This window comes from Molothrus aeneus, chromosome 18 (genome assembly GCF_037042795.1).
Source record: "Molothrus aeneus isolate 106 chromosome 18, BPBGC_Maene_1.0, whole genome shotgun sequence".
NCBI lineage: Eukaryota > Metazoa > Chordata > Aves > Passeriformes > Icteridae > Molothrus > Molothrus aeneus.
The window spans coordinates 4166830-4188449 of NC_089663.1; the positions used below are offsets into that span (position 1 = coordinate 4166830).

Consider the following 21620-nt stretch of genomic DNA (forward strand, 5'->3'; position numbering starts at 1 on the left):
ACATTGGAGGAAAAAAAAAACCCTCCCAAATATTTTGGGGAGAGGGTTTTGGTTTTCATAAACCCAAGCTGTTCTTCATGCCTATTTAAAAATTGAAATCAATATTTTACAGAAAGGCAGTCTTGCTTAAAAAGGAGGAATCTAAATAAACAGAATTACTCCACTGTAAAGTGATAGGCACTTAAGTATTACAAGATGTTTTGGCATCCCCTAAGTTTGAGCTGATGTCAAATATTAATGGAGTTTCTCACATTCAGCAAAACATTACAATAGTGGAATTCTTTAACTATTTGAAATTTGAGGTTTCAGTGACAACAGGTTTTCAATAAATCATAGAAAAATAGAAACATGCATTTTTGTGTTTTCTAAATACTTCACTGTGTATTAAATTCTTAGCTTTAGGATTGGACAAACTAAAAATAGTAACAGCAAACCTGAGACACCCATTCAGAATTTCTGAATATTTCAGTGTTTGCTTCTGTGGAACAAGAACACAAATGCTGCTTTTCCTTTTTTCTAAAGGAGGAAGAACCTCAGTTATCCACAAAGCTATTCCTTGCTCTTTTAGCCTTTATTTTCTTTAAGTTCCCCAGAAATTTACAAAAAACAAGGCAAACAATTAGTGCTTCTGTCATTAAATCCCTTTGTCTCTTTACAAAATTCCAGGCAGAGCACATAAACTAAAAAGCCAATTTTGTATATTAGCATTTGTCCTTGGAAAAAGCCTCTTTGGAAACCTTTCTGTTGAGAATGATGTCAAAAAACCCCTGGAAGTTGACTCCCTGATCTGGCCTCCTTCCATTGGAACATCTAATGGCTGGGGGGGAAATGTCTTTTTTATTTTGCACATATCAACATCACAGTCCATTTCTCAAGGCAATAAAAACCAGAAAAGCTTAATATGACTCAGCCAACTGCAATTTAACCCTCAATAAAAGTCTATTTTTGGCAGAAGGTTCACCTTTCTTTAAAATTACTGTAACAATGAGTTAAAGTCATTTCCTGAATTTGCTTTGAATGCTGTTCATAACAAGGATTAAATTGTTTCATACCTGCAGCAAAGCTGTTTCTGTTCAGAGGGTTGGGATCCTTCAAGACTGATGATAAGCAGGCAAAGAGCAGACAGAAAAGCCAATTTTCTCCTAGAATTCAAGCAAGACCTTGTCCATCTCCTTGAGTAACTTGTCTCTATTTTTCCAACCGGTGGCAGGAAATCTTCAGTTCTACAGCTGATGTCTCCACTCTTGATCTCCACATGCCTCATCCTCACCACAGAACTACTTGTGCATCCTTTTAGGATTAAAAAAAAAAAAAAAGCACTTGCTTCCCTGAGTGCACAGCAAGGCAGTGCACTTTATCACTTCCAGCCTCACAAATGGCTCAGGCCATTACAGAACAGCCTGCCAGGATAAAAAATCCAGGATACAATATTCATGTACTCTGCAGACACAGCTACTCTTTATGGTGATCGACAGAGCCAAGGCAGACTTTCATTTCATTAAGAAACTGAGGATGAAGCAGCCTATAAACAAAATTCCTTCCGTGTAGCAGTTAATTTTGAGCCATTTACAGCAGTACAACCCCTACTCAGGGCTGCCAGAAGCAGAAATTACCAGTTCAAAGGCTGAGTCAGAGGCATTGGGGAAACTGGCAAGGAATTCTGACAGAAGGAAGTTGTACAAACCTCTCACATCCCTCCTGGAGGCTGTGCCCTGATTGACCATGGGTTCATGGAGCCCCTCTCCTGTCCCACACACACCAACATCTCACACTTCTGTCAACTCCAAAAATTCCCCCAGAACAGGGAACACCACAGCAGCAGATGGTGCTGCTGGCAAAGCACCTCCCCAACACTGAGCACAAGTTACCAGCAATTCCCACAAATATCTGTATTGATAAAGTGATAGAGACAGGAAATAAATCCTGCTACTTCCTCAGCACTTTTTATTATTAGAATGATGTTCATTTAAAGACTCAGTGACAAATCCTGTCTGGTACATCATCACCTTATCAAAAACCTGTGACACGTGCAGGGAATGTTAAGTTATATTAAGTAAGCTGTTAACTTGACAAAATCCAGCCTGCTGCATTTGGCTGCCTAAGCTGCAGCAGGGATGGCACATTGTCAAGGGTGGGAAACACCCTCTCCTGCCTTGCCAGAGCTCCAGATCCTCAAAACTCAGCAAAAATCAAGTCAGGTGGCTCAGTCACATCAGGAGCCATCACACTCCACTCCAGACCCATGTGCAGGCAGCAGTTTTTGGGATGTGACTGCCACCCAACTGCAGGAAAGGAATGGGCACAGCCCTTGCAACTCCCTTCCCGGGACTCCATTGATCCACACACCAAAGAAAGGCTGGGCTGGATGGGTGTTAACAGGAAGGCAGCTCAAAAGCAAAACCAGAAGATGCCTCAAAGTGAGAGAAATTGAGATAGACAGAATTTACAACTTTTTGACTAGTAATCAAAAGGAGCACTGATTTGTTCTGCACAGAAGGTGGAGGTGTGACAGCACTGCCAGGGCACCATGTGGCTCCTGCCAAGGCAGATACATGGCATTGGTGCTTCCAGCCATCAGCAAAGGACTGGGAACAATAAAGGGATGCCAGAGGCAGATCTTTAAACACCTAGGGAGCACCTTAATGTCATTATTTGGGCATTTTCATTTGTGCTGCAGGAGGCCAAGTGTAGAAACCCAGTGTTACCTCCAGCAATTAAAACAGCCTTCAAAAGGAGCTCCTTGCAGAACATCTCAGGGAATGAAGGTTCCAGCAGCATGACAAGGCCACTAACTACTCTGTACCAGGATCCTTGGGAGGATACTACAGATCTCCTGTCAGCAGGATCCCACCATAGCCTGTGATTCTGAGCATCAGTGGAAAAAGTGAAATTGATCGTTTGCATCTTTACATCTCTGAGTGGTTATAGACACACACAGAGTTCATACAGCCTTGCTATCTGCAAAATCCAGGTAATTAGTCCTTTAATTTAGTCATCCACCTATCCCAGCTAATTATATCAGCAAACAGACATACTCTGCTTGTTCATTGAATGTTTTTTAATGTGAAGAGAAACGGAAGCTTCTGACTAACCACGCGTGACTCTGAGCTACATTAAAATCACTGTATTTCTGCAGTTTCTGAGCTGTTCACACCATCCTAAAAAAGTCTCAAGTCTTTCAACAGTCCATCCAATAAAGCTGATGTTGTGCACCAGGTATTCTGGAGGCATCTCTCAGCTGCAGCTGAAATCTGGCAGGATTCATCTTTTGCCCAAAATCCTGAGCCTTGCAGGAAAACAAGGCCAAAAAGCACAAATAACCTCAGGTCTCGACAAGCAAAGCTTCTTCCACTGGTCTGACTCCCAACAGAAACATGATGATGATGTTTTTGACACATGGGTCCCATCTGTGCACCACAAAACAACAACAAAAAGGAGGATGATGCCAAGTCTTCTCAAACAGTCACCCAAAATACAAAGAGAGCGTACAGAAGCTTGATGCAAAATCCAGAAACAGTCCAGGGCAGTGCTTGGGCATCACTAAAGGTTTAAGGACTACTGGGGATTATGTGGCCAGCCACAAAGTGTTTCATCAGAGGTCAGGACTGTTCCCTGCTGCTGGGAGGAGTGAGCAGCCTGTGAGCCCCTGGCAGAGGTTTGGTGATGTGACAGAAACCAGGCCAGGGCAGAGCAGAGTCAGGTGGCCGAGCGCCGGCGGATCACGAACACGCCCCGCTGCAGCTGCCCCAGGTAGATCCTCATCTTGGTGCTGTCGCTGGTTTTCCTCACCCAGATCTGCAGGAGAGCAAGGGCAAAAAGAATGGGACAAGGAGATGAATTAGGGGAGAAAAAGGGAAAACTCACAGCAAGCAGCAAACAGACAAATTAACTCCGTGTCTTAGTGTCGGAGCTGAGCCCCCCAGGGGGCACAGATCAATGAGGTTAATCCCCTCTCCCTCCCCATGGGAGGCAACCTGAGTAGAAAATGAAATAAGGTGTCGAACTTCACCTCCTTAACTTCCTGCTCAAAACAGTCCTCGAGAAAAATGACTCTTTCAAGCACCATCAGGAAAGCAGGTTCCTCCTGCCACAGCTCACAACAGAGCCGTGGCACTGAGCTTTGCCTAATCAAGACTAAGTCTCTCTAGATCCACAGATGATAAAATTATCTATCCTGGGATTTGCCCAGACAAGTAACGATTAGTCAAATGAAAAGCTTATTCTGATTCTGTTCCATGAAGCATTCCCCACAATGTACCACAGAAATTGTGTCTGGAGATAAAAGGGCCTCTTTTAACACCTGCACGGAAGGATTCACACCACGTGCCACAAGACAAATTGCTGCCACCAAGGCAGCCACTCCAGAGAGTTTTTGAAATCACCTTCAAGGTGTTTCGATCTAAAAACCTGTACTTTAAAAATCAAGTCTGAGCAATTTCCTCTGCATTATATCCTTCTAATGCATTTCAACATACTTAAATAAATACACTGAGTAAGAATTATCCACTCCTTAGTACTGCAGTATTTTAGGAGGGAAGTCCAATATTTCCTAATGCAAAGGATTATAAAGCTCTGTTGGCCTGTGATTTACCCAAAACTTTTTTTTCTTCATATATTAGTTACAGGCCTGACAAGTAAATTGATTTAACTCTATTATTTTAGATATAAATTGACTCTATTAACAGGACCCCTTAATACAAAATGAATTTAGTATTTGCCTGGATTTCTACTTCAATTATTTCTCCAGAGAAATTAAAATCAACGTTCATTGATAATCATCTCCCAACTGCAACATTTCCAAGGATTTGGCATGTTTTGCTTGCCAAAATAATTCAAAAATCCATAAACTTTGAGCAACTGTAGGAAACAAACATGTACAATTTTATATTCTACCACAGTAGGATGGAATGATACATTACTTTTGCTAAATTACAATAATAACTTTTAACAAATTTTAATGCACCCATAAGCACACTACCACTGCTTTTATCTAAGAACTGAGTGCCACAACTGCCACTGCAAGGGAACAGCTGTGGCACAAACAGATCCCACATGCAACTCATTCTGAGGAAAATAAAGTGTTTTCCCTTAGCTGCCACAACAAATTAAAGTTCCTTTATTGGCTGATTAAGGAGAAGTGCACTCAAATCTATTATTTCTTTCCCTGAAGTGTCTGGAATCTGCAAGCAAAAACCAAAGTGCTCCCTTTGCCCAACTGCTGCAGGAGCTTGCAAAACACAGGATTATCCTTCAGAAACAAAGCAAGTCTCTTCCTATCTCAAAAGAGATTTCTCAAATCAGTTTTATCTTGACTTCAGCTTTCTTTACACCCCAGACAGGTATCTTATCTTCAGCCCTTACTAAACCCATGTCTCTCCCCCCTCTGCTAAATAAACAAAAGCAGCCACAACCTCGTTGGCTCCCACAGAACTGATCACACAGCTGATCTTCGTGTTCTCCTTAGATTCCAGGTAAATAGCTTGGCTCTTGTGGTACCTGCAAAATGAAAAAAAAAAAAAGGAAAAATAAAAAAGGAAATGCATGAATCCACTATTGATAAAGCTGGACAGAGTAAATTTGAAGTCTGCCTTTCTTTCCACAGCACTTTCTCCAGCTTTGCAGGACAGTGGTGATCTGATCACACACACACATATCCTGCATTAATGGTATTTTGAAATGCAGGAGAGTCTTAACTCACATTCAACTCTGCACTGAAGGGTACTGAAAACAGATTTCCCAACTGCAAGGGGGAGAGGCAGAGCCCCAGCCCCAGGCCAGGGGAACAGTGACTGACAACACACCCAGCCTTCAAGGGTTAATCCAAGCAGCCTTTCCCATTTCAGACTCAGGATGGATTTCAGAAGGCAACTCCTTATTTTGCCTGACAAAATATAACAGAGCAAATCACAGATACTCACTCAAGTTGTTCCCTAATACAGAATTACCAGAGCACCACCAAAAGTGAATTACCCTCAATCAGTGCAGCCTGTGCATTGTTTAATGAGACTTCAAATTTCTAATGCTGTCCTATTGTGTGAAGATACCCAAAATGGTAACTAATGGGTACCTGACTCTGTAATGAGCTGTAAATATCTGCCATAAGGAGTCCATAACTAAACATATCCATTTCATCCCATTTTAGATCATATTTTTAAGCTCTATATTGTTCTTAATGCGTTGTGTATAAAACAGAGATTTTGAAATTCCTAACTCTGAATTTGATTCTGTGGACTCCCCTCTTTACAGCTCACATTTCTCCAAGTGCTGCAGTGTGCCAGCCTCAAACCCCCACTTTCTGTTCATTCTGCCTCATTCTCCTCCATAGGCAGAACTAATTACACTGGAACAGGTGATTTGCAAGGAAATCATCTTAATCAAGCAAACAGCAAAATACTTTACAGCTATAAAAGCATGACTGTATTTCCACCTTTCTCCTAATCATGATTTTTATCTGGGCAGTCCAAGCTGCAGAATCCCTGCACAGATATTCCCTCAGTAGCCACCCAGTGCAACCCCTTGCAGCCTGACTGCCATTTGCAAAATACATGGATTTATTGAAACTTTACAGTTATTTCTACAATAACCATATTGTACATGTGGAAGTCTTCCAATGGTTTATTCCACAATCTCTTCCTACTGGAAAATTCTGCACTCAGAACTTCCCATTAAATTTAAACCTGGAAGAGCTTCAGTGAGCCCAGAACCTCAGCAAAGCACCAGCTCTCTCTGAAGGGTATCTGGCTGTGGCATAAAGCACTTAACAGATATTTTCACCTTGCTGAATTCACTTGTCATGGGGGTCTTGCTGTCAGGAATTCCAGCTGTTGTTTTTCCTGGCTGCCTTATTTTTATGCTGTTTTAAGATCTTTTAGTGCTTGCCAGTAGCTGGAATGAGTGTCAGCTTTGAGCCTTCCAAACATACTCATTACCCATGGGGGTGATTAGGGAATAAAAAAATCCCCAAATCCTGCAACCTTTAAAACAATGCTTGGACACAGGTGTCTTTCTCCCTCATTTTGACAGAAACAATGTCAGTGGGTTCCAGGGCAATGCAAAGCAACAAAAAAAAAATCTCAGTTTAGGAAGCTCAGATGTCATTAAATGATACAGAGGAACTCAATAAGCTGCTGCAAACCCCAGGCCTCACTAAGATGAGACAAGAATCTCAGTCCAGCAGTGCCCTACCATGCCATGCTGTGAGTACTTAAGTAAGAGTTTTGATCTTGATACAATCAGCAGGAGTGCAGGAGAAGCCAGGGCAAACAACAGCTCTCAAGTGTTAGCTGTGCCCACACAGACAAGGAAATATTTCCCCCACTTTGAATTTCTGATTACCAGTGAATTCCAAAGCTGTTGACACACGTGTCAGAGACTTCATTCAGCCCTTGGATTTCACCCCATGAATGATTCTCCATCAGTAAATTAATGCTAATTGTGCCCAGAAAATGCAAAGAGCCAAGTCAGCGGTGTTTCCCTGAAGAGCTGTCTCACCTGTCTCACACTCACAGAGACAGGGCAGCTGGAGGCACAGCACCCTGGGGCATCAGTTCCCTGGTCATGTCTCACCCTTCTGCCAAATTTATAGATCCACAGAGGGACAGGATTGAGGAAATTACCTCAGATGAAAAATGCAATGGGGTTTAAGTTGGCTTTCAAGAAAGCAGAGCCAAACAACTCTCACTGTTGCAGCAGGTAAAACACACCAAGGAGGCAAGCAGAAATAATTCTATTTCCTGCTATAAAATATTTTACTGAAAGGCCAAGATTTCCAACTGCAACTCCATCAGAAGATTGAAAGAAATCTCTCAGCATTATTGTATGCAGCAAAGCTAAGAGCAAAAAGATGGCTGCTGTACAGTGAACTGTGGTTTAGGATTTGATGGGGAGCACAGAGCTCTGAGCATTAAAAAACTGAGTCTAATTCCACATTCACCTGAAACACTCCACTCTGGAGATGTCTGAAATGTCTCTGCAAGACTTCAGGGGGTTCATTACTGGCATTAAACATTCCCTGTTTTCAGGTCATTGTCATGCAGGGCTGCATCAGGAAACAGGGGAAGTCATTCCTGGGCTGTCAGGTTTAGGATTTCTGTGCATGCCAGCATTCTTTATGCACCTTAGGAAGAATTACCCTCCCACTACCAACTCAGTTACTTCATTCTATTAAAGCACCAGCTACTTTGCACAAGTACTGTTACTTATTATCAATCAAAAAAAAATCTAAGCAGGATTATTACAACAAAAAATATAAGATACTCATCTTAAAACAGCATTAAAAAAAAGGCAGCCAGGAAAGACAACAGCTGGAATCCCTGACAGCAAGACCCCCATGACAAGTGAATTCAGCAAGGTGAAAATATCTGTTAAGTGCTTTATGCCACAGCCAGATACCCTTCAGAGAGAGCTGGTGCTTTGCTGAGGTTCTGGGCTCACTGAAGCTCTTCCAGGTTTAAATTTAATGAGAAGTTTTGAGCTTTACTAACAGATTACTTCAGATGCCTTTTTTTTTCCTTTCTTTTTTTACTCATGAACACTTTTCAAGTACTCCATATGCTTCAACATTCTAAGAAGAGTTTATTCATCCAAATATATCCTGGGGACAGTCACTTTACACACACCAAAAAATTATAAAAGCAAAAAAACCCTCTAAAAACCTTGATGAATCTGTGGAACAAGTAGCCTGTTCAGCTCCTATCTGCTTTACACTTCATGAATGTTTAAACTGAGGGAGCAGCTTTTATGAGAGCTGTGTACACTGAACCCTCAATTAAACTTCAGGCAGAAAGAAAAACTGACCAAATAGCCAAGAGGATTGCTGTGTAAAAAAACCCAGCTTCACACGTACTTCTATGATAAAATTACAGCCTCATCACTTGTTTTGAGCCACCAGAACACTGAAGTAGGCTACAAATGAGCAGATGACTTTTTGAAAGCAAATTGTTTTCTGCCCAAGTTTAATATTGCCCCCTAGATTATCCAGGTTTGCAAGTCTCATGGATTAAGTGTAAGATGTAAGTTTCCTCTGCAGAATTTAATATTTTCCTTGTGTTTTGTGAAGCTTGTACAGCTGCATGGCCATAAAACTCAACAGAGATAAATCCAATCAGCAATTCTGAAGTTGCCTCTCCCAGGTGGGTTTGATCTTTAAAGGTTATTTGGATTTATTAGAAGCATCTTTCATCCTGAGCAGCTGGTGGATGACATTTCTTCTGCCACCTTGTGGAATGCTGGGCAGAAATGTGAAGCTCAGAAATGGGAGTGTTGCTGACAGCAAATCATGGAGTGGCTGTGTCCAAACTGGGCAGCTTCAGTCACATCCCACTGTGGCTGCTGCTGCCTCTCCTATCTCTTATTAGGTTTGACTTCCTAAGTGCCACAGTGGGCCATGGAAAAGATTCAAGTCTCCTTTTATTGGAGGCACCAGTTATCTCTGAAAGCCTGCAGGGTGTGAACATTCCATCATCCATCCCCTCTGCTTTACTGGGCCCATGATGAGCTTGTGGAGGGAACAGCAAACCTCTGCCCTAAAGCATTTTGTCCACCAATTCTTTGCTCAAAGCCATTTCTCTCTGCAGCCTCTGCCACCTCACTACACAACACAGAACAGACTGATGGAAACAAAAACTCCCCAGGTCTCACCATCTCTTGTCATAGTAGAGTTTGCCATCTTCTATCCGAGCTTCAAATCTCTGTGCTGGAGACTCTGCTGGTGTAGCTGGGAGGTGCTCAGGAGAGGAGGGGGAGGCTGGGGACAGCAGAGACATTCTGGTTAAAGATCAGCACGTGCCCATCTCACAGCAGCACATCTGACTGCAAAACTGCAGTTAATAAGGTTGTGTGTGCAGAAATAGCAAGCAGAGAAAACTGCAAACTCAAATATCCATCAGGGAAATATTATATATTGTGATGAGTAACTTGACCTCTGCCTCGAATTAAAATATTCACTGAAATAAAGCATGTGAAAAAACATTCATGGGTAAGGGATGGACAGTATGTCCTTGATTTTGTTTTAGTTAGAATCCACAGTTAATTAGTTAAATATGGTTAAAATTACTGAGGGAAGTTAGTCCCACTCTGTCTTGAAACAAAGTGTTGGGCAATCTAGAGAGCTGGAGACATAAAACCACAAGTGGTCAATCCCTCAGTGGAGCTGACAATCAGACAAGGTGCCCAGATGCACCTGAATATCATGGAAAACCTCTTTTCCCAGTTGGATTGTCCCATGCCCAAATGTTTCAGCCACCAAAGATGCTCATGCCCCCCTCCCATCCCTGACAAACATCAGCACCACACAAAGAACAGCAATTGCACAGCCAAACATCCGCAGTACCATCCTCTGCTCAGAGCAGCCCCCCATGAACCAGTTCCACTGCATCTGTAACTCACCTGGTCTCTTGGGTGATTTAAGCTACATGGGAAGAGAAAAAAGCAGTGTTAGAGATCTGACAGGAGCCACAGAAGCTGCACTGATAACTTCAGGTATCTTACTTTCCACACTCTGAATATTTCTATTTTAAATGCTCTGTTAAGTGGCATAACACATAACCAGTGTGCTCTAAACAGCCAAAGGTGCAGATAATCAGTATAATGATCCTAAAGGCCAAAAAAACAACTTGAGAGCATTCAGCCAACCCACTTCAGTGAGTCAAACCCATCTAACACACTATTTTTGAATGTGATACAACATTTCTCAGGGTACACAAAATACAGGAGCTAAATCATTAGAGAAACCTCAACAGCTGGCACAAAACCAATGTTCCACTAGCATCCTCAAAATGCCTTAATGAGCAGCTTATATTCTAAGAAATTAGATAAGCCTTCAAGTGTTCAGCAAGAAAACAATATGTTAATCAAACCCAGAAAAGCTCTAAACATGCACACTGCCCTCTATCCAGCTTGCTGAAATCCTGTGACAGCAGGGAGAAACAAAATTAATGACAAAATCCTACCCCACACTAAGGCTTAAACCAAAGGCAGCCTGTGATCTCCCAAAAAATGCAGTGACATCTGCTCAGCCATGAGGAAGAAACTCCTTAACATAGCTCATCCCTTGGTTCCCACAAAAGGTAACATTTTTAGGTGACAGTCATTTAAATTAGGTTAATTAAACCTCAATAAAAAAAGAGGAGATACCATCTTGCTAAATCTTTTCTTGTGCTACTTCAGAAAGCCTACAGGGATGAAATAGTGCCACATCTCAAAAATGAACATTAAAGAGAGCTCTGTTCTCTTCAGGAAAAAGCATTTGCCTTCTCTTGAAAATGAAGAAATACAGTCAAGCAACAATCCCTACCTTATTCAGCGTTCTTAGGTCCTCCATTATTTGCTCATCAGTCAACAAATAATTTAGCTGAGGTATCCAGAATTAAGGTTTCCATAAGCTCTTGACAAGCAAGGCTAAAAATTAAAGGTCAATGATATTTCACTCGAGTAAATGTAAGGCAAAAGGTTTCCAGGATTTTAATAAATGTCTTACTTGAGCTGTTTTTTATGTCAGAGGAATTAATACAAGTCCATCCCCACCATCTTAGCAGCAGAGTGCAAAATCATTTTAATTTATTCGGACACAACCATCAATGAAAAGCCTTTAGTGCACTGACATTTACTTCATGGAAGCATCAAGCACCAGCATTTTCAGTGGTTTTCATCTTTTATTTCTGTGGAAAAGAATCTGTGAGCTGAAACAAGACTCACTTCAGGTTTTCTACAGTGAAGCTAAATCCCACCTAAACCTAGTTAAATAAAACTTTGTGTGATTGGGGATAAGTAAGAGCCTACAATGCACCTGAAAACAAACCCAAAACCTCTGAAAATAGAAATTAGTGTATTACAGTCTTATTAAGAGCTCTGCTGTACTTTTGTTTCTTCATAACAAGTGTTTAGCCAAAAGTATTCAAAGTATTACACTAAAGTTAACAATTGCTGGGCTGCATTTCAAGGATTTTGGTTTTGATGGACTTTAATCCTCTCCCAGTGAGCAAAGGCAGAGATTTTTACTGTGTGGTTGCTGTATCATGCTCAATTAGCAGGTCATGTTCACTATGAAACTCATTTATTTTGGATGAGATAGGGGCACTAATAAATGACTTTTTTTTTTCCTGAAAGAGTGAACAGAATCTCCAACCAGAAGGAGGTTAATTGAAACTGGAGATGCTCATGACCATCCTGCATGAACTCCAAAAGTTCAAGGTTTGATATTGCCTTCAGAAAATGAGAGTCACTCAGATAAGTTTTTTTAATCTAAGAAATACAGGTTTAGAATCTAATGAGAAACCCCTGCAAAGCAAATATCCTTGCCTTCCTCTCCAGGTGAATTTAATACACAAATAGAAAAAGTGCCTATCATCACAGAGGAGCTAAAAACATATTTCCAGAAGCCAAGGAACATTTTAATTTTGAGACATGCAGCAAGGCAGATCCTAAGGATTACACAGACATGTTTTTCTGTCTCTTGTGATACATGAAAATAAGATGAATCTTCATATTTTCTTATTCAAAGAACAAATCTAGCATCTTTGCTTTTGCTATGCATCTCTGGATTAGAGATCTGAAGCTTTTATCAGAAATGGAAAAACTATTTGGATATGACAAATATGATCTTTCTGGTAAATGCTTTGTCACGTCTTGAAATGAGAAAAGCTCTGGCTCATGTAAAAAGCCATTTACTATCTATGGAATCAATTATCTCAGCATATATATCTATATCTAACGTTCTCCTAAAGTTTTTCTTTTGTGAAATAAATTGCCTGTAGAATTCAACTTTTTTTTTTTGTCAGTGAGAATAATTTATCTCATGATACTGTAAGGATTAAATTAGGATACCAAAGGATCTCTAACATATATATATATATATATATATATATATATATATATATATATATATGTATTTATACATACATAGAATTGTATAACTGCTGGTATTGCTTTAGCACACATTACACATGACAATTGTATTTCTTTCCCAGGTTAAAATCTGATCCTGGCATTTCATTTCCTTTTCTTTGCTGTACAAAACAACCAAGGTGTGGGTAGCACAGGGGCTGCAAAGCCAGCAGTGACTCCAGGAAAGGATATCAGGGGCAGGTTTCCTCCTCTTGTCTGGGATGGGAACTGGATCATTTGGTCTCCGTCTCAGTTTCCTTGTCATAATGGGCTTCACTTCCATTGAATCTGCAGAGAAATGAAGTTGGAGAGCTGATAAGACCAGAGAGAAAGGAGTAAGAAGCAGCAGCTTTCTACACAAAGCACAGAGAAAATAATCTTCCCTCTTTCATTCAGCAAATTGGATTTTTTTTTTTGGTATGTTTGTGTGCTAGCTCCCAGCATGGAAGTGCTGACAGTGAACCCAAGTTCTCTCCCATCAGGTCACTGTTCAGTGCCAGTGCTGCAATGCCATGGTTACAGCTGCTCCAGGTACTGATAAGCAGCACAATGATGCTACAAGAATTCAAGTTCCTTTCATGCTCAGCCTATCTGCTTGGGAACAGATTTAAAAGGCCAAGCTCATGGAGTTCTTTCCCAGCCCAACTCAGATCATTAATAGCATGTAAAACATCAGCTACAAATCAATTGCTGTCTCATCTTCAAGGCAGAAAAACAGCTTTGTCAAAAGATTAGAAAAAATTTCTGCATTGAAGACTGATACAAGTCTGCTGGAGTGATTTCAAACAAACAGTATTTAAATTCAGATTACCTAAGAATGATTAATGAAATGAGCCTAATTAATAACACACAGAGCAGCAGTTGACAGGAAGTAAATTGCAGCATATGCACTGGGGAAAAAGAAGAAAGTCTGTTAAAAACTTCAACACCAGTCTCATCACTAAGTAATTATCTGAACTTAGGTTTGTCCAAGTGCCTACAGGATAACCTTTACTGAACAACTGCACTAAACTCTCACAACTCATTCCTTAATTCATCAAGATATGTTGAACTGGCAGCCAAGAGACCACACCATAAATGCCAAACACATCATCTCACCTCCCTTTCTCTGTGCTGAGATTTACTGGCTCATCTCTAAGCACCCTTGCATCACCCCCTGGGAAGCACTTCCATCTGGGAAGCTCCTTTGGATTCCACTAGACACAAAAACCTTGAGCAGCTCTGCATGTGCCAAATACACCAAATTCCTTCTCTCCTCATCTCAAGGGTGAACAAGGATGACCATGAGATCAGATTTCATAAATAAATAAAAAGTTACCAGGGAAACAGCACAACTCAAGATGCTTTCCAGTCCACATCAGCCCCAAGAGTTTATATTAAGCCAAGAGCACCATTTAATACACCAAAACAAGGTTTAATTCTCACTTCTGAATATTAACTACATTATTAGTTAATATAAAACCTGTAGATATTATGCAAGAAATATAGGAAGGGTATAACTCATGGACAGGACTCAGCAAACAAACCACATTATCATTCCATGAAGTGAGGGAACTGCTCCCAAAGAACATCAAACCAGATTTTTGGTTCAGTACCACAGCAACAGAATTCTGCAGGAATAATCAACCCCAACTTAGCCCCCCTGTGTTCATTACCACAGAGCACTGCAAGGCACCAGGGGTGTAGGGGGATAGAATATAAGATGACAAAAGAAAGTAATCTTACCCCTGAGGAGCTGCAGCTGGGCCAATTATCAAAGATTAGGAACAAGCTTTACCAGGCCACAGCTGTAAGCAATGAGAAGAAGATGCTATAAAAGAGTGGGGTGGGTGCTTGAGAGGGGAACTGGGGTCAGTGGCTGCTTTGTGAAGAAGAAAGAGTCAGTGCTATGAGGAGCTGCCCATGAGAAACACCAAAAGGTGTGAAACTTTTGTGATAAGGAGACAACAGCATGGAACCCCTGCAACAAGATGACAACAGGGGTACCAACTGTCTCAAAAAAAAAGTCTGTCCATTTAGTATAAATTTTCTAGAGCTTGGACACAAATGTAACCCACAAATCTTTGTTTTCTGGCTTTAAGCAGCAGGTTTCAACTTTATTATTTGGCTTTCTTCAACTGCTTGACCACCCACTCCTGCAGCAAGGAAAGGACACAGCTTTACAAACTGGCATCACTGGTTCAGTCAGTATTGTGACATATCTCGATAGCTTTATTGCTACATCAGGGAACCAAAGCAACCTCTCTCCCTTATCAGCAAGGCCATCATCCCCTCTGCTGCTCCACTGGCACTGCTTGATTCCCCTGTTAACAATTCACTGAATTTTGAGCTGCTTTCTCCATTCAAAGGCCATCAATTCGTGCTCTGCACCCCTTGGCATTTCCCACCAGCTGTGTACACCAGCACTGACATCTTCACAGCTCTTTTCCTAAGCAGGAGCAGAGTGGATAACACAAATGACAGGTGCTTATGTTGTTTACCTCCTGTTAATTCCATGGTTAGCTTTTCATTCTCAATCATCTTCTTCTTCTCTTCCAACTCTGCTATCAGATTTTCCTTAAGCTCAATTTTCTTATCTTCAAACTCCTTTGCTGCTGCTTTTTTTTCCTTCACATAATTTTTCTCCACCTGATCTGTCTAATGCAAAACCCAAGGAGCAAGGAGGTTAATTAAGGACTCAGTTAATGATATCACAACAGCTTTTCAAATACTTTATTGACCAGCTTTTCAGTTCACAACTGGTCCAAGTTCTAAAGATTATCAATATTCAAAATCTACAGAAAAACATCCCAATACCACTTAGTGCTATTATATTGGTAAAAGAATGATTTGTAAAAAGACATTTTGATGTTGCACAACAAATCAAGTCCCTAGCAGAGAGCTCTGCTGATTTATAAACAGCACTCATCACCTTAAACACCCCTTTTTGACCAGCCCAATGCACATCCAGATACAAGAGCCCAACAGCAAATATGTAATTATACTTTAAAAACAAAGTGCAGAAGTTACTTGAGGTAATACCAGCAGTAAGCTCTACTACATCTCAAGTGCAACAAGGCAGCCAGAGGTAGAAAATTTCTTTAAGCCTTCTGGGAAAACAAGCCCAAATACTGGCTGATGAAACAAGGTTTATGCCTCTTCCATCTAATTAATGCATATTTTTGATAAATTAAGAGTACTTACTTCCAGCTGCAGGAACAGTTCTGAAACACAAGAAAGACTTAATTTATTACCTTCAAAGCTGCACAAAATTACTTCCTTAACATTTTAAGCCATTGAATATTGCAGCCAAGACAGGCAGTGAAGCAAATAATTCATGTACCTATCCAATCTCTACTCTGACTTCACAGCTTTATGCTGAAAATAAAGTGACTATGAAAAAGTTTCACAAAAATACACTGTTACTAGAGGTTTTTTACAGACTGTCACCTCAAAAAGCTTCCACTGTTCCACACTATTGAGTTCAGTTCATGCTGTAGTAGCAACACTGTACTACTCTATTATTTAAAAAAAAAAAATTAAAAACCAGTAATAGATATACACCAAATATAAGAATGCTGCAATAAAAATCAAACTTTCTGTAATAAAATCAAACTTTCTATTTGCAAAGCATGAAAGCAGCATTATGTAGATAATCAAATGCAGGTAAATGGAAACTGTTGGTTTAATAAACCACAGCTTGGCAAGGACAAACATAAAAGAGCTTTATTCCTGTAGTACAAGGCAGCTGGATTTTTTACTCATAAAATTCCAAGTGATCACCACCTGCCCTCCTGTGGAAGAACTCTGCCTCTGCAGCACTGCTCATGGCCAGCCAGAAATACCAGTTTGCACTGGGGCTTAATTTTATCAGAACAGCCCAGGCTTGTCAGGATGCAGCTCTAGTGCATATGAAAGGTCTTTTTGGAGATATTTTTCAACCTAAATCATTAGTAAAATTCATCTCAGGAGACAGGTTCCTGTTAACAAGAAGTTGCTCAAACCACTTCAGTTCCTCTAGCAAATCCTTTACCTTTCCCAGGCACTTTCAGAAATACAGAACTGGAGCAGCTGCATTTCCTATATCCACACAATGCCTTTTTTAAAGGCCCTGATTCAATATCCAAGGTAAGAACTACTGAAAAGGGAAGATGAAAGAGAGAGGGCAAGCAGCTGGATCTGATTCCCAAGCCATTCCTCTGCAGCAACATAACAAAACACCCAGAAGGACAAGCACTGGGCACTTTAAAAATTAACTTTGCTCCTTCAAACAGAGCAGTACCCAAAGTCCAGGCAGCCCATTCCATGCCACAGCCATGCAGAACAACAGTTCCAGCAGCAAATCCCCTGGGCTCATTGTTCAGAGACAGATCCTGGGGAAAGCCTGTGCTCCTAATTCCCACTCCTGCAAAGTGAAGGAGACAGGGCAGCCAAAGGCTTCAGCTGGGGCCGCCAAACAAACCAAAGTGGGACAGTGTGGGTGAGACAAAAATGGAATCATCTTTCTACTTGTGCTGCTTCACACAAATGAAGGCTAAAACTGTTTATCAGGCAGCAAACAATGGTGATCAGGGAAGAAAATCATCAAGGCAAATCCTGTCATGTTTGGTGGACTTCAGAAAACCCTGCAGTGTACCCAAAGATCCCTCTGCTCCAGCAAGGTCCTTTTCTTTTTAGGAGAGAATTACCTCTTTTTTACTTCAGTGTTACACAAAACACACATTTAAGTTATTTGCAGTGTCTTAGAGAGAAATTCCACTTACCTGCATTTCTTATCCTTTCTTTGTACTGCTGGTCCAACTTCTTCATCCTTTTCTGATATTCCTGAAGAGTACCTAGTGGAAATAAATTGTAGATTCCCATTGTATTTTTTTCACAAGCATTAAATATCCTTAAGGAGTCAGACACCATTCAAAGCACGTTCCCTGCTTTTGTAAAAAGTGGATTACTCCTTTTAAGAAGTGTTTTAGCAGAGAGGCTTAACTCCAAGTGGATGGGAAGCAGCTGACATTTTCAACTCTGCAGCACAGCTGAGAACCAACACGCAGTGAAAGATGCTGCTCCCATCCTTCTATGACATTTGAAAAGTGCTGAAAATAAAACCCAAAGCCACTCTTCTAAGCTTACCTTCCTGCAGCTGCTGTAACTGCCTCTTCAGAGATGCCAGTTTGTCCTGATACATCCTGCAAGCACAGCAGGAAACTTTAAACACCAAGCACACATCGCTTATTCCACATTCTCTTGAGGTTTCATGTTTACACGGAATCAAAAACTTCTCAGAACTTCAGGAAACAAATGAACTGCAAACTTAAAGAATTTTATTCCCATGAAAGGTTCTCATTCTGTCTTAAGAATGGGTTTAAAATTTGGATAAAATAGGGGGTTTTTTGTTGCTGTTGTAACCTAAAATGACATTTAGATCTACAAACATCAGAAGTTTTACAGCAGAATCATTCTTGTACTGTATCAAGTTTTATTAGCTGTGTACTAGCTCCCCACATTATTTTAAAAACCCACTGAAGTCTATTCCTGGTGCTGCTGCAAACTTGCATTTCTTTTACCACACATCTGTGGTTTAACACTGGCCAAATCTTCCTGACCTGTATAAAAACAGGTCTCTGCCAGTAAGCAAGAACTCAAAATACTGCAAATCTCCTACACAGCATGGGCAGACTGTTTCAAGTCTCCCAAAGGTCCATTTCTGGTTCAGGACTAGAATTCTATTGTTTAAGGCATTTGGAAAAGCATTTTACTTTTCCTTAGCTTATCTAAAGCAGAACCTTTATTTTATTTGAAGGATTTATCTGCAGCAGGATCCGTTTGCAGCTGATCTCAGAACTCATGATTATTTCTTTGCCTAAAACAGCAGTAGCCCTTAATTCCTTGAATTTCTACAGAACAGAGAAAGTAACTGGGGAGAGCAGAAATACAAGTGTATGGACTCATGAGCTGTTTCACTGGGGTAAGCACTTAAAACTCCCAGTCTTGGCCCAAAATTTTGCCAAGTTTTAGGCAATAAATACCCCTAAACCCACAAATCAATAGAACATCACCTTATTTGTATTTGGAATGGGTTACTTACTGTTCTTTCATTTCTACAAAGTCCTCCTCCTCATGCTTTGCCAGGTCTGTTTCACTGGCATCCTCAGTGTCTAAACAAGGCAAAAAACAACTTGTTTAAATTGAAAAAGTATTTAAAAAAGAAAAACCAAGCTCAGTAGTAAATTATTTAAAAACAAGGAAACAGGCAAGCAAAAAAGAAATCCCCAAACCTCAGGCAATTCAGCATCAAAGACAACCTGAGAGATGAATTCAGGAGGGAAATGAAACATCTCATGTTCCTACAACTGTGAGTTTTGCATGAACAGCTTCAACCTCAGCCTGGGAATTTCTTCTCATTTAAGATGAGGGGCTCTACATTAATACTCACACACAGGTGAGACACAAACAGCCTAAAGACCTGAAAGACGTTTCACAGACCTGTAACTGGAGTTCCACCCACTCAGTGCTGCTCAGGTTGACCACAAAGCTCTCACCAAAGAGAGCAGTTACTGCCTGGGACCTGAACTTCTCACCTATCCTTCACTTGGTACTGCAATATTCAGATACCAGCACTGCCATAAACATAGCTGCACTTTATAAATAGTATAAACTGTAAATAAAGTAAATCACTGTGGGATTGCCAGCTTGATGCTAAGACTTTTCAGGCTTTTATTTGTAACATGTGGGGAGCCAAGAATCCATTACCTTGCCAAAAAGGGGCAAGTGCCTCCAGACTTTACAGGGTAGAGCTGAGACACCTGAACCACAGCTAATTCCCTACACATGGCAGGGGAGCCCAGCCCCTTAAATCAAACCTTTCTCAGATTTTTCTTAAAATACAAACAGTTTAAACGTAAGATAAAATTTAAAGCACCAAAAATAAACCAAGAAGATTTTAACTACAAGAAATGTACTTCAATGTCTGAGCCACCACAAAGGATTTCCATACTCTGTTGGGAGAGGCCCCACTGACCCTGTCTTCCTCTGCATGTTTAATGTTATCCCATCTTTAACCAGGCCAGAAGGGATAGGGGGCTCTGCTGCCAGTAACAGGCACTGCCCAAGACTCCTCTACACCTCCCTTGTCTGTCGTTTCATGCCCTCTGCACTCCTGGCTACCCTGGCTTTTTAATTTGCTCTTCTCCCTCGCTCTCTGGTTCTTGCGCTGTCACATCCTCCTGCACTGCTACACTTCTGTCCTTCCCCGTTCACACCACGGAGTCAGAACCCATACACCAGATTTCTCCGCTGTTTTCCCTCTGCTGTCGCACTCAGTCCCTGCTCAGCGCTCCCCATGTCCCACTGTCCCCTGCTCCCCTGGGAAGCCACAACTCCGCCTGTCCAGCGGCTTCTCTGGTTTACTGTTCCGCGGGGAGCCGCTGCCCCCTGACAGCTCCGTGTTTCCCTCGGCTGCTCTCGCCGCCCGAACCCCTGAAGCCCGCAGCCCTTCTCCAAACACCGTGCGGAGCGGAGCGCTCCCCTCACACCCCCAGGAGAGCCCCCGCTCCATCCCCCCGGCCCCGGGCACCGACCCGCCCCCTCCCCACACACCCTCGTCGGAGTCGCGGGCCCGGGCGCTCCGCTCGCCGTCCTCCTCCTCGGCGCTCTCCAGCTCCTCCTCCTCGTAGTAGTCGGGCGCGGGGGCCATGGCGGGGGCGGGCGGCCCCGGCGGGGCTGCGGGCGGCGCGGACACGAGCCCGGCCGCGCTCATGGCCGCGGGCGGGACGGGACGGAGCGGCCGCCGCTCGGCAACCGCGGCGGGAACCGCGGCCGCGCTTCCGCTTCCGGGCGGCGCCGGGGCCGCCGCGCCCCCGCCCGGCCAGCGCGGGCCCTGCGGGTCCGAGGGTTACGCGTTCGAGTCCCGGCCCCGCCCGGTGCGTGGCACGGGGTTGGGCTGTGCTGGCGTGGGGGTTAACTCCTCAGCGGTTTCTGGCCACCTGCGTTCGTGTTCGTGGACCGGCCTCCGCTCAGAGGTGACAAGAGATAGAACAAGAGCAACGGGCAGAAACATGCACAGGAAGTTCCACCTAGAGATGAGGAAGAGCTTCTTCACTGTGCACTGATCGAGCAGCAGAACACAGACCAAAGAGGGTGTGGAGTGTCCCTCTCTGGGGATATTCCAGAACCGCCTGGACACAATCCTGTGCCTTGTGCTGGGAGATGACCCTGCTGGAGCAGATGATCCCACTGTGATCCCTTCCAACCCGGCCCATTCTGTGATACAGACACACAGCAGGACCTTGCCTCAGTGGAGACGGACTCATTAGGACACTCGTACTCTTTCGAATTTTATTATATTTTAATAGAGAAATTACTTCCGTGTTCCTCCTGGCAGAGCCCCGCCACAGAGAGCCCTGTGATCTCACGCGGGTGAATCAGGTGCCTCGTGCCAGCGAACAGCAGCTTTTGTAGGACACGTGCCTCACATCTGCCAGGTACTGGTTATTCTCCTGACTGGGCACTGCTACAAAATTAAAGATCAAGACACATGTCCTGTGGTCAGAGTCGTATGCAGGATCCCACTCCCCTCTGAAAATGCCTCACAGTGGTATTTCAAACTAAATATCTCATGTATCTTATTTCTGCAGCTCTAATTTGCCTGGGAACGACTAATTAATCTCATCACCTCCAGCACAGCCACACTAATCGCTCACCTTCAGCTGCGAGGTGCATTCCTCACGTGCACAGCTTATTGACTCACTGAGGCACTACAAACA

The 21620-nt window shown here is 42.3% G+C and overlaps 1 protein-coding gene across 1 annotated transcript; it reads right to left on the minus strand.

The window, feature by feature from the left end:
- Nucleotides 1-1917: 1917 nt before the first annotated feature.
- Nucleotides 1918-20641, minus strand: SUDS3 (SDS3 homolog, SIN3A corepressor complex component). Its single transcript, XM_066562338.1, has 12 exons — nucleotides 20455-20641; nucleotides 18944-19013; nucleotides 17989-18044; nucleotides 17625-17696; nucleotides 16066-16085; nucleotides 15363-15519; nucleotides 13075-13170; nucleotides 11294-11355; nucleotides 10387-10408; nucleotides 9640-9745; nucleotides 5412-5496; nucleotides 1918-3795 (listed from the first exon to the last, which is right to left on the minus strand). Exons 1-12 carry the CDS (start codon nucleotides 20612-20614, stop codon nucleotides 3697-3699), a joined length of 1005 nt encoding a protein of 334 aa, XP_066418435.1. The 5' UTR covers nucleotides 20615-20641; the 3' UTR covers nucleotides 1918-3696.
- Between the last annotated feature and the right edge of the window lie 979 nt (nucleotides 20642-21620).